This window comes from Aspergillus terreus, genomic scaffold (genome assembly GCF_000149615.1).
Source record: "Aspergillus terreus NIH2624 scaffold_8 genomic scaffold, whole genome shotgun sequence".
NCBI classification, from domain to species: domain Eukaryota; kingdom Fungi; phylum Ascomycota; class Eurotiomycetes; order Eurotiales; family Aspergillaceae; genus Aspergillus; species Aspergillus terreus.
The window spans coordinates 1,575,013-1,587,704 of NT_165931.1; the positions used below are offsets into that span (position 1 = coordinate 1,575,013).

General features: G+C 53.7%; 5 protein-coding genes across 5 annotated transcripts; 2 read left to right on the forward strand and 3 right to left on the reverse strand.

The window, feature by feature from the left end:
* Positions 1-290: 290 nt before the first annotated feature.
* Positions 291-1,830, reverse strand: ATEG_06193 (MATE family efflux transporter; the record flags this gene model as incomplete). Its single annotated transcript, XM_001215371.1, has 2 exons — positions 291-1,210; positions 1,260-1,830. 2 exons carry the CDS (start codon positions 1,828-1,830, stop codon positions 291-293), a joined length of 1,491 nt encoding a protein of 496 aa, XP_001215371.1.
* Positions 1,831-3,057: 1,227 nt separating this feature from the next.
* Positions 3,058-5,030, forward strand: ATEG_06194 (putative MFS transporter; the record flags this gene model as incomplete). The annotated part of the gene is made up of 7 exons (XM_001215372.1): positions 3,058-3,278; positions 3,340-3,653; positions 3,706-3,795; positions 3,848-4,486; positions 4,543-4,617; positions 4,662-4,795; positions 4,857-5,030. The coding sequence occupies 7 exons, from the start codon at positions 3,058-3,060 to the stop codon at positions 5,028-5,030; spliced, it is 1,647 nt and encodes a 548-aa protein (XP_001215372.1).
* Positions 5,031-5,313: 283 nt separating this feature from the next.
* On the reverse strand, positions 5,314-7,389 carry ATEG_06195 (uncharacterized protein; the record flags this gene model as incomplete). Its single annotated transcript, XM_001215373.1, has 1 exon — positions 5,314-7,389. The coding sequence occupies one exon, from the start codon at positions 7,387-7,389 to the stop codon at positions 5,314-5,316; it is 2,076 nt and encodes a 691-aa protein (XP_001215373.1).
* Positions 7,390-8,332: 943 nt separating this feature from the next.
* On the reverse strand, positions 8,333-10,330 carry mdv1 (WD repeat-containing protein; the record flags this gene model as incomplete). Its single annotated transcript, XM_001215374.1, has 4 exons — positions 8,333-8,608; positions 8,669-9,471; positions 9,527-9,724; positions 9,781-10,330. 4 exons carry the CDS (start codon positions 10,328-10,330, stop codon positions 8,333-8,335), a joined length of 1,827 nt encoding a protein of 608 aa, XP_001215374.1.
* Positions 10,331-11,686: 1,356 nt separating this feature from the next.
* ATEG_06197 (chorismate mutase ARO7) lies at positions 11,687-12,641 on the forward strand (the record flags this gene model as incomplete). Its single annotated transcript, XM_001215375.1, has 3 exons — positions 11,687-11,757; positions 11,859-12,510; positions 12,564-12,641. 3 exons carry the CDS (start codon positions 11,687-11,689, stop codon positions 12,639-12,641), a joined length of 801 nt encoding a protein of 266 aa, XP_001215375.1.
* Between the last annotated feature and the right edge of the window lie 51 nt (positions 12,642-12,692).

A 12,692-nucleotide genomic window follows, 5' to 3' on the forward strand; every position in this document is an offset into this window, starting at 1 on the left:
GCCAACTCCACGGAGAGTCTGAAGTATACCCAAAAAGGAAGGCCGCAGGAGATCGAGATGCATTCTTCCTTATCTCCGCCTTATCAGCTGCATGACGTGAGTGGGGTAGACCCCTTATCTTTTATCAGTGTTTACTCCCTGTCCTTTTAGACCATCTCGTAGAAGAAGAGAATGACTTCATCTCCCCTCGCCTTCCTATTCGAGTCACTCGATAGAGAACGACTTCAAGAGAGAATCAAGCATTGCACAAAAGTATCCATTGACTAACAACAACCATATCTACAATCAGCTCATTCCTCTCCTTCAGCAATCCCACCAACTTCCATCCTCTCGTGAATGTCCATTCGAAGAAAAGCCTTTTCGACTTCGCCATCCCAATGGCTCAGAGCCACAATCGCCCACTCCAACGCCCCCACCAGATACAATGCGATACACTGTCCCACCCAGAGACCCTTGAGTCCCCAGCCGTGAAACGCCAACCAGATGCCGAGAGGGAGCGCACCGCAGTAGTAGCTCACTAGGTTGACCATGGCACCGACGTGCTGTCGGCCCATGCCACGCAGACTACCCCCGCAACTGCCATTCAGGCCGTCCGCGATCTGGAACAGGGCCACGTAGGGGAGCACCTCGGCCGTCAGCCGGACGACTCGCTCGTCCGAGTTGAAAATCTTCGCAAACTCGTGCCGCGTCCCCATCAGCGCCGCCAGCACCACGCCTCCCAGCACCATGCTCAGCCAGGCCGCCGCATTGGCGGCCCTCGCAGCCCCGGATGCGTTCCGCGCCCCTAGCAGGTTACCCACGCGCGCCGACGTGGCCACGCCTACCCCGAATGGGATCGTATTGAGGACTTGATCGGCGGTCATGATAACGCTCTGCGCGGCGAGTGGGATGGTGCCCAGTCGTCCGGCCGCCAGCGCCACTATCTCGAACGCCCACCATTCCGTCCCAACATGGATCACTCCCAGGATGGCCAGGCGCGCAAACGTTCCAAGGTTCTGAAAGGCCTCGCGCGACCACCCGCCCCAGCATTCGGACCCCGCAACGAATCGCGCGTACAGAACCAACAGTCCAAAAGAAAGCCAATATGAGATGCCGGTGGCGAATGGCGCTCCGAGGAGACCCATGTTGAAAGTGTAACAGAAGAGATAGTTCAACAGGGCATTGAATGGGGATGTGATGAGGAGGACATATGTGCCGGGGCGCATGATTCCTGCGAAAGTTAATCCGTCTGATGGAGAACCTAGGAGGGGCTTTCGCACCTTGGGCTTGCAGGTACTTCTTCATCACTTCGAAGTAGATGTATCCCAGTCCCCCGGGGATCAGGCAGGTCAAGAACCGAGCGCTATCCCGGGATAGCTGGGGATCTTGGCCGAGGAGAAGGAAAACCGGTTCCGAACATGCCCAGAGAATGGCAACGGGGATATAGAACAAACTCAGCACGAAGAATCCTCGCTGTAAAAGAATCCCAAGGTCATGTTTATTGGAGCTCCCCGTGAAGGTCGAGGAGGCCAGCGTGTCTAGCGCCGTCGTTCCACCCAGGGCAATCATCCATGCGGTTATCATGGCAAACATCAGGGAAAAGGCCGTGGTAGCCAGATTTTCCGGAGAGGAACGCCCGACAATGAGGACCGAGACAGTTTGAAGGCTATTTTGGAGGGTGTACGCCAGAATGACGGGGACAGAGCCTTTCAAAAGGATCCAGAACTCTGCGAGCCATTGTCGTTGGGAAGTATCATACTCATCCGAGTCATCATAGGCGCGGTGATCCGTCGGCTTGGGGAGAAGGGAGGTGTATTCTGTAGGGTCCTCTTCCGGAGTATTGGAAGTCATTGTGGGAGGCGCAGGAAGTTCTTCATACATCTTGAAAGGCCGGCCAGTAAGACTCATTGACAGGATGGATTGTAGCAGAGGAAGAATTGGATCGGGCCATGGTTTCTATATCAATTGCATAAGTATATACCTTGGGGACAGGCCCTTTCCTGTAGAGACAATCTTAGACCAATGCCACATCGACGCTATACATGCACCAATCTCCAACGTCTTGTCACTATCAATAAGGGCTGTGGAGTCTTAGACGGCCGCTGACGAGCAAGCCATGCAGGTCCATAGATTCTGGACTGAGTAGTAACAAGAATGCAATCCATTACAGCAGTGGATTATGAGATTATGCATTTAGTTCGTACTCCGTATAGTCCGGACAGGCTAAATCCTCGGTCCGCAAGACAGGTTAATCGCACTTAATTAGCTCGGCTGGAGGCTTCTTATCAGTGCCAGAAGATAATGAACCCTCCTGAATCGGCCTCCAAATATTGCCCTAATTCGGAAAGGATGGTCTTGTTGCGTTCCGTCTCCATCTGCAATTCTGATGATGGCGATATCGCTGCCCCGCGTTTGCTTCTGAATCTTGGCTGGAGGGTTGAAGGCATCAATGGCATTGCAGCGAGTTTGGCACAATTATATCAAAGGAAGAGGTATCTCATACTTTCAGACGCTCTATAAAGATCCAGGATCGGACTCCCCATGGACCGTGGGTTGTTATAGTTGTCAAAGCCACACAAACCCTAACGCTGCAGGTCTTAATCAACCGGATGACTGAACACGATACAGCCACTTATTCAATGATTCAGTGTCTTATCAGCCGTGTGTCTGATTCTCTATTGGTGCTTCTGGAATAGAGGCCTCAATGCATAGGAAATCCTGATATCTTGGTTCTACAGGCGCACACGTCTCCTCTTCTCCTAGGTAGAATGCTACCAGGTCCTCACATCAACAATCCTTCTATATTATGACCCTCCATCGTAAAGTTTGATATCCGAGTAAAGTAGTTAGCTCCATACCCCAGACTTCAATTAAGCAAGAGATAAGACGATAGTCACTGATATCTGTGGGCTGTCTGATTCGACAACTCCCATGTGTAACTGACCCTGGCGCCATTCGCGCATTGTCCGGGGTCTGATAAGCCTTTGTATAGTATACACACACTGTAGAATGGCCATATAGTCTTTAATCTTCTTTATAACCCTCCAATGGACCGCAGAGTTCAAGTTGCAAACCACAATGTCTACCACAGTTTTGTCTATGAAAGACGAGGCAGAGTCCACAAAGAACACAGCAATGAAAGCGCAAATGGACGCCACAGACATCGTCGATCGAGAGAAGGCTCATACTGCTGAGCAGAATGGCCTCAAAATCCATCCACAACCGACATCTGACCCGCTGGATCCATTGAATTGGTCCCGACTACAGAAACATACTATACTGGGGATTGTGATGCTAAAGTAACCGGACCGTCTCTTGCCAATCCTGCTTGTTCTATGCTAACGGCATCGCAACCTATAGATACTTCCTCTTCACCTACATCACCACTACAACCGTCCCATCCTTTCCCGAAATCCAGACTCAGTTCGACATCTCCTACTCCCAAGTCAACTGGACCGTAGCCATCCCCGCCTTAGGGCTATCCATTGGCCCGCTCTTTTGGTCCTCTCTCAGTGATATCTATGGCCGGCGCATCATCTTCATCCTGGGCACCGTCATCGCCCTGGTGTCGACAGTCGGAGCTGCTGTAGCCGACACTTATGGCGGATACATGACTGCCCGGTTCTTCCAGGGATTCGGAGTGAGCCCAGGCTCGACCGTAGGAATGGCCGTGGGTAAGCCTCCCCTATCCCGCAATCAAGCAGGTATATAACTGACCATATCAAGTCAACGATCTCTTCTTCGACTATGAGCGCGGCCAGAAGCTCGGCCTTTGGGTCCTAGCCATCGACTCTGGACTCCTCCTCGGTCCTACCTGTACGTCCCTACGTCGCCCAACTATCAAGTGTTACAATCCTAACGAGTGAAGTCGGCGGCTTCCTCAACCTCGTCAGCGCCGCATGGATCAATTGGTTTAACGCCATCCTCTTCGCCGCCCTCCTCGTCCTCGAGCTCGCCCTCATGCCCGAAACCCTCTATCCGCGCTCCCTCATGCTGCAACTCATGTCCCGAGACCCCTTGACAGCGCCATCCTCCGACATCGAAAGCCCGGCCGAGAAGCCCGTCCCGGCCACAACAACCCCACCAGGAAAGATGAACGACTCAACTACTCAAATGGTCGAAGTCTCCCGGACCAAGAACCTCCCGTTCATCAACCTCCGCCCCGTCCCGGGCATGCGCCACCCCAAGCCGTGGGATGCGGTGGTCCGCTTCTTCTTGACCTTTCAATTTCCCGTGGTCGTCATCGCCGTCATCGGGTACTCCTTCGTCTGGTACTGGTGGGTTCTGTCGGTGATCACGATGGTGCCGGCGGCGTATGCGTCGTACACGCCGTTGATCCAGGGTCTGCTTTTCCTCGGGCTCCTGATTGGCACTGTCGTCTCCGAGGTGTGCTGCTCCGGCCGCTTGAGCGACTACATCGTTGGGAAGCTGGCGCGGCGTAATGGCAGCGTGCGCGTCGCCGAAATGAGACTGTGGTTGGCGTATCCTGCCATCCTCCTGACGGCTGGTGAGTTCGATCTCCTTCCTCGTAGGAGAGAGAGTCCGATATACTGATGCATGCAGTCGGGTTGATTCTATGGGGTGTCAGCGTCGACAAATCCTACCACTGGATGGTGGGCCAAGTGGCTTTCTTCCTCTGTATGTCTACGCCCATTGTATGGTCAAAAGCACCGCGCTAACAGCCCCAGTCGCCGCTGGCATCCAAATCGGCAACACAGTCACAAGCAGCTATATCATCGACAGCTACCCGCTCCAGTCAACTAGCGTAGTCATATTCTATGCCGTCTTCCTGAATCTGAGTGCCTTTATCAATCCCGTATGTTGACCCGTTCAGACCAATATGACGCAGAAACACCGGAAATCGCTAACGACTGCAGTTCTTCATTGCAAACTGGCAGGCAGCAGTCGGATGGACCTGGACTTTCACAGCGCAGGCGCTGATTGTCGTCGTCGCCGGCACTGCCGTTTTTCTCATTTTACAACGGTTTGGAGCGCTTTTACGCGCAAAAGCGCCGGTACCGTCATGGGTTAATCCCGAGTTTGATTCCTAGGCAATATTCCCTGCCATGTATAATTAATCTACGGAGTTGGTGGTTAGTGTTATGTGCTGGGCATTCTGGAATGATACGATCAAGTTCAAACGATCCTTGTGAGACCTAACTCGCCGAATGGATATATCAAAAGCAAATCACAAACTGCCCATCGCCACGCTCAAAGTTCTATCCCATAACGATACCTCAACGCCAGTAGTGTCGTGTCCCCAACTCCCCTGACCAGGACTGGATAAAAAAGCAGAAGCAAAACCACGGCGATCCACTTGAAAGCAACTGAGCCCTACATATGACCGTATAGCTTCAACCGATAAATGCACGTTTCGTTCGCCCCCCAGTTGGACTTGACCCGGAAAACAACCCGGCCCACACGGATAGCGGGCACGTCAATGATTGCGTCGAGCGCAAACGCCTGGATGTTGTTCGGCGCGTCAATGTCGTACCTCCACTTCCCAATGCGATAGAAAGACGCCCCCAACAGTTTGTCATCGGAGTAGGCGCTCTCTGGTTCGCCTTTGTAAGCGACGCGAAGCGCACCCATGATGGTCTCATGCAGAGAAAAGCCCTCGGGCATCTGGGACGCTGGTAGTGGACGAAGCGGCTGCCCCGACGAAGCAGCGCTGGTGTCCACCACGGAAAATTGAGCCCATAACTCCATGTCTTGGGGCGCAACCTCAGGCCGAATGGTAGCGCCCTTGGGGATGTGTTCCACAACGACCTCTTCTGGCACAATATGGCGGCCCAGCAACACCGAGAGCTGCGAGACACCAGAACGGGGAGCGCTACACCAGCAGTCGCCTACCTCCTCCCAGTTCACCAAAGCCATGATAGGACGCATCGGGCCACGGCGTGGGGTTCGAAAGAAGAGAGACGCCGCCTTTTCCAGCAGAGTTGGGGTGCGTCCTGCCGTTGGACTTGTTGTGTAGGGGTCGATAATCGGGCCCATGCCAATGGAAAGGAAGTTGACTCGCGCTACCTCAGGGACGGCTGGCAGGCGTTGAACGATTGTAGTAGGCGCTGCAGCCACGTTGTCGACTTCGGCTCTCATGTTCCTGACATCCCGGGAAAGCGACGAGACTTGTGCCCCGAGTCGTAGCACTTGCGTCGATAAACTGTTCACGGCTTCCAGCCCAGTCGAGTTGAGATCGATATGAGACAGCCCCCTACCCCAGGAAAGAGGCGAGCCAATATTGGAAGAAAGCTCAGCCAGATTATCGCCGAATGAGTAGACGGCAACAATGGACAGTATAGCTACTATAGCAGATGCCACTAAACGCATAACCGCGCCCTTTGGCGGGGAGAATGCAAAGCTGGTTGTAGCGGGAGTATCGCGCATCGTGTGTTCCTGGCGGGGTGCAATCGGCTCGGAATAGGAAGCTTCCCCGACGATACGGTCCGGAATTATCGTTCGAACGGGGGCTGACGAAGTCATGGGTTCCTGTTGTCTGGAGTCCGATCGGCTCCTTGAACGTGACAGTGGGCGAGGTTCTGATGATTCAAAGTCGGTGGTAGGTTGCGCCTGTGTTGCCCGTTTGGGGGAAGGAGATTTTGAGGCTGGATGCTCCGACTCTGGTTCTTCTTCTTCGATGGTGTCGTTGGCGAAAGCGAGTCCGGAGAATCGGCGAGGAGGAGCTGTGATATTCTTCATCTTTGGATCTGTACGAGCGGTAGTCGGATGCACTCGTTGGAGGTCGTCGCCATGTATATCACGCTCCACGGACCAGGAGATAAGTGATTCGTTGTCCATCGAACTTCCAAACTGAGGTGAGCTCAACGAAACATCGCGCGTAGGCGATCCAAAGCGCAGAAGTGGAGAAGGATAGAGTTGCTCGGCTTGCAAATCTTGATGCTGGGGGTTCGTGAGATTGCGCGTCGCTGGGCTGGACATGGTGGAAAGGGAATGGGGAATAGGAGGTGTAGGCGTTGGGGTAGAATGACCCGCTTCAGGATGAGGCGATACGGTGACCTCGCGCAGCGAGTCGAGCAGTTGGATCTGATCGGGGGTTGGCTCCCGCCGACTGCGGCGAACGGGGGAGCGACTCGCAGAGGCAGATGCCTTGCGCGATCGAGTCTTCGTTTGAGGTTGGTCTTGTTCTCGATCCTGCGCCGTCTTGATGTCCTTGTCAATGGCATCGGCCACTTCAACCAGGCCCAGGTTGGGCTTCGCAGTTAGTTTGCGCGGTAGAAGAGGAGTAGACGATGACCCATAGGCAAAGGAGTGCTTGACGGGGATATCTGGTAGGGCGGGATTATTTGTTTCCGGGCTTGTTACGCTCGGAAGATACGACGGGCTGTTGTGAACCTGTGAAGATCGCGCTATTGCACCAGCACGTCGGGTGGAGGCACGCTTAGGAGGCATGTTGTGATGCTTTGTGATATAAACCGTACTGCCGCAATGTTAGTCTAATATGGAGCAAACGGAATACATGAAGCCAGGGCTAACTTACGAATCCCGGAGTATCTACCAAAAGGCGTCCAATATGCGCCTTAGGCAGAAAGAGCGATGGTCGCGCGACTTGATGGAGAGAGGACGAAGAGGAAGAGAGAGTTGGAAGAAGCAGCGCGCATTCAACTTGATACGTACTGGAGAGAAAAGTGAAGGGAACGACTGTGGTGACGGGTTGACAGTCGAAGCAGTGGTGAGATGGAGGTAAAAGAGATGAAAGACAGCGACTCCCGTCACCCACTTCTTTGTTCCAAATGAGGTGAAAGAAACAGACAAGTAAGGTGATCAATCATAGGCGACCGAGTCGGAGACACAAACGAATGTGTTATAACACCATCCCATGGGGACTATGTCTCGCAGCTCCGGGTACTGTAGTCCTGACTGCTTCGCGACTTGACGCGCCAATGCACGACGCGGGAGAAGGCGAGCGATTGAGAGAGCCACTTGGGATGATCTTGGGGACAGCGATGGTCGCAAGAAGTCCCAGACGAAGAAGAATGAAATACGAGGGCGCGGTGTCCCTAGCCTTGTCTCCGTGGGCAGAACAGATGATGTTGTTGAAACGCGAGAACAAAGGCGGAATCGTGATGGTAACACTCAAATGCCCCAATGCGGTAAGGGTTAGTGCCTGATATACTAGGCATGGACAATAGTCTTAGTCAGGCATAAGGTCCAGTCACATGATCTTGATACATCCAGTCCCGAGGAAACCATTCATTTCGTCTCTATAAACAACACAAAAATGAAAGTAAGGTAGATGTCGTGGGTGAATAATATACAGGACGAAAATAGAAAGCCCAACACGTTATACAGAACAGCAAAGTCATCAGCGGACTGTACACCATATGTCCTAGGACTAACATGTCCATGCCGACACGATTCCGTCTTTGCGGCCTTCGACCAGGAAGCCATCCTTCAGCCGGACCCGTTCGACTGTTGCCGGGGAGGGGCCCTCTGCATCTGCTCCTACGCCTGCGCCACAATCCCAGTGGTGTCCGTCGGCCTTGTCGTAAACCTTCACCACGTTCTCACCCGCAGCGGCGACGATTCGCTTGGAATCGAACATCATACTGGTGACCGGCTTATCGTACGCATATGCGTCATAGATCGATCCAGTTCGGAGATCCCAGATCTAGAGCATGTTAGATGATAGTTCCCGAGAATAGGAAAAGGAGAACGGGAGGCTTCATACCCGAATGCTGCGGTCCAAACTTCCAGTCACCAGATGGACATCGTCAAACTGGAGGCATGTCACAGGACCGGTGTGGCCGACCAGACTCCGATGGACTTGACCACTACGCAAATCCCAAAGACGGACCATTCCGTCCGCAGTTCCGCAGGCTAAAGCGGCATCGAAGCACTGCAGGGCGCCGACAAAGTCGGCCGAGGCGTCGGGTAGTCGTCCAGACGGCCGCCACTGCGTATCGCCGCCCAAAGTCGAAGCTTGGGCAGCCGCCCAGAGAACATCCAATGTCTGCACACAACGACCCTTCACGAGATCCCATTGTCGTAAGGTCTTATCCGCAGAGCCAGAAATCAAGGTATCGCCGCGGAAATGGAGCGCCGTGACTTCGTCCACGTGCGCGTCCAGAGAATACACGTAACAGTCCTCCAAGGTTGTCGACTGGAATAACTCATGAGCATCGTCCGCCGTGTCCTCGCCCTCGTCGTCCTTGTTGACACGCCCATCGCGAGTGACGGATCGGGCCCGGCTCAAATCCCACAGTTTAACAGAAGCATCCATTGAACCCGTTGCGACGATGTTATCCTCAATCTGGAGACACCGGACGGATGCATTATGGCCTTCCAAAAGTCCGGTGCAGCGCCCAACGTTCAGATCCCACACACGGACGGTATCGTCTAAGGCTGCGCTGACCATCGTGCCGAATGGGAAGTCGAAATCGATGGCGGTCACCATGTCATTATGCGCGGGCATCTCCTTGATCTGCGATCCTGGCGCAAAGTGCTCGTGCAGAATCGGCATAGATCGCTTTCCTAAAAGGCGTATCAGCAGAGCCGCCAGCGGGTAGGCAAGTAGACAAGACTGTACTTATTGATCTTTGCTTGATGCTCTTCGGAGAGGACATCTTCTGGTAGATTGACTCGGACATGAAAGAAGCATCCATCGCGGGATCCTCGGAGACGAAGGAATCTTCATTGGCCTCGGACGATTTGGGAGTCGCCACGGCGGCCTGGGATTCCGGTTGTTCTTCCTGAAGATCCTCTAGCTTATTATCGAGCTCCGTCACTGTCCACAGGGCGTTAGGATCAATCGAGACGCTGCAGAGGGCGGGGGCCACCAACGCTCATGTTCTAACTCGGCTTCCTCCATCTCCAGGCCCGCCAAGCGGTCCAAGACAATTTTTCGCATATTGTGCAAATTGGCGATTTTGTTGTCGATTTCGTGGATTTCGGAGCTACACATGTTCTTCCGCACCCCCATGAGATCCAATCGGCGGCTGAGAATGTCCCGGTCCTTTTTCAAGTCGGTCGGAGTGGACGGAAGGGCGGCCCGAGCATCGCCGTCTTTCAGTAGCTTTTTTCCCTTGGAAATACGCCGTCGATGGACTTTTCGATATTCATGGTCGTCTTGGGACGCCTGGAAGCCTTCAAACAGAGAGTAGGAGCTGGAATCTTCGGGGATGTTGGCGAGGAGGTCATCAGGAAGGGAGGAGATGGCACGCGACTGGATTTCGGTGGTGGAGAGCTTCGAGCGAACCAGATCGGTAGGGGTGGTTTGGGTCAAGGAGAAGACCCTGCGCTGGGTATTGGGACGCCGCAATTCACGTTGGATGTCCACCATGGCACTGTGATAGTGGCTGCCGGTGGTGGCTTCTGTCGACGAAGGGGCCATCAGGTGGCCGGCTGTTGTCGTTACTTTCCTCCCAAAGGCCTCGATATGCCGACTCTGCCGCCGCGTGGTGCAACGTCAATAAGGCGTCCCGAGGGAGGGAATCCCGTTAAAGTACAGCGTAGAAAAAAAAAGTATGAGCTTACCGTTAAACCGGTCCCTAGTAGACCGTCTGGCTCGACAATATCCGACAAGCCGGAGGGAGACTCATCCCGGCGGTGTTTGTCCATGACACCCTACCGAGAGAAGATTAACCACTGTCAGGACCTCTACCCACCCATATGGGTAAGCTGGAGTGACCGAGAATGGAGGAGGTCGGGGCGCGCGAAGGTCGGGAGGGGTGTGTGTTGAGGTCTTCGAGGATGGCGAAGAGGCGGAAGAGTGAACGGTCTGTCCGCACGCGATGATGGATTACCGCGTTTCCGACCGAGCTTGCCCAAGGTAAGGTACCTTGGCTGTACCTGCTGGGTGTATGGGGTAGTAATAATACACCCGTCACATGCAATTATGAAGGTCTTGTGCGGCCAAGTCGTGTAATAAATTGTAAATATTTGTAATAAGCGTGCTCAAATACCGTACCCACCTGATACCTCTAGCAAGTACCTACCACATAACCTAGTTTTACCTACATAAGTCTGTCCTTTAGGTCTCCATCTGTCATGCATGTAGTACCTTAAGTCTTTACACCCAATACTTTTACTTTTACTTTTGTCAAAGAACTACCCTGTATACCTCAACCTCCCCATCTTTCCCAGCCATACAACTCTGGCGTCTGTTGCATATGGCGTGCAAGATTGGAAGAGTTCCTCCGGGTGATCAACCATGACTGCTGGAAGAATGACTGCTCCGAAAGTATCAAGGTAGAGTATGTGCCTAATGTAGAGAATGGATTTGGTGGGATATTACATATCTGATGACTTCCACAACGGGGAGAGGATAATACTACCTACCTACTACTCGGAGTATACCAAAAGCGTTCATTCACACCTTTTCCGTCAGCCTCAGAGTGATGCAACCAGAACAGTACTTACCTTTATGGTACCTACTCTAGCACTAACCTCATTTTATTCTCTCTCCCACGATGATCGGCGCCTTGGTCTTCCCCTGACTCCCTCACGAGCACCTAGTTAGACTACTATCGTCTTCTAGTATCCAGTCCAAAAAATTCCGCCCTTTTCTTTCGACCGGATCCATCGAAGGATCGTACCCACTCCGTACAGCCTGGTAGTTTATCTACCTCGGATTTCCCCAACGCGGGAGCTGCGAGTCAATCAAAAATAGTCTGGATTTTTTCCCTCCCCGCCCATCACTTTGTACCAGAGTAATCCTTCCTCCCCCACGGTCTCGCTCTCGACAATCATGGATACGGCCATTGACCTCTCGGATGCCTCCAAGGCCTTGGACCTAGCCAACATTCGTTTCCAGTTGATGTAAGTTGCCAGATCGGAGATCCCGATCTTGCCGCAAGACACCCCGCAATCAACTCGACGTCCGCCTCTCCCGAACCGCTGACATGTCGTCCCACCTGCAGTCGCCTGGAAGACTCGATCACCTTCTATCTCATCGAGCGCGTTCAATTCCCCCTGAACAAGCCCATCTACGTCCCCGGGGGCGTCACCATCCCCGGCGATGACCACTGTCTCATGGACTACCTGCTCCGCGAGCAGGAACGCATCCAGTCCCGCGTCCGCCGCTACCAGTCGCCCGACGAGTACCCCTTCTTCCCGGATGTTCTGGAGGAACCCATCCTCCAGCCGCTGCAATACCCCCGCATCCTCCACGAGAACGATGTGAACGTCAACGAGATCATCAAACGGCGGTACGTGGAGGACATCCTTCCGGCCATCTGCCCCAAGTTCGGCCGCGAAGACCGCGGCGAGACCCAGGAGAACTACGGCTCCTCGGCCACCTGCGACGTCAACTGTCTCCAGGCGCTGTCGCGGCGCATCCATTTCGGCAAGTTCGTTGCCGAGTCCAAGTTCCAGAAGGACCCGGAAACCTTTGTCAAGTTGATCAAGGCCGAGGATCGGGCGGGCATCGATGCGGCCATCACCAATGCGGCCGTCGAACAGAAGGTCCTGGAGCGGTTGGCTTTGAAAGCAAAGACCTACGGCACGGACCCGGCCTTCCCCACGGAAGCCGGTACCAAGATTGATGTGGATGCGGTAGTCGCCATGTACAAAGTAAGACCGTTACACCCAGACCGTAACTCACGACCGGCACTGATTTTGTCCAGGAATATGTGATTCCCCTGACCAAGGTGGTCGAGGTCGAGTACCTGATGCAGCGCCTGAAGGGGACCCAATGGGAATGAGTAGGATGTCTATATACATTATAAAGCGTGATTCCGTATAGAGACCATGGG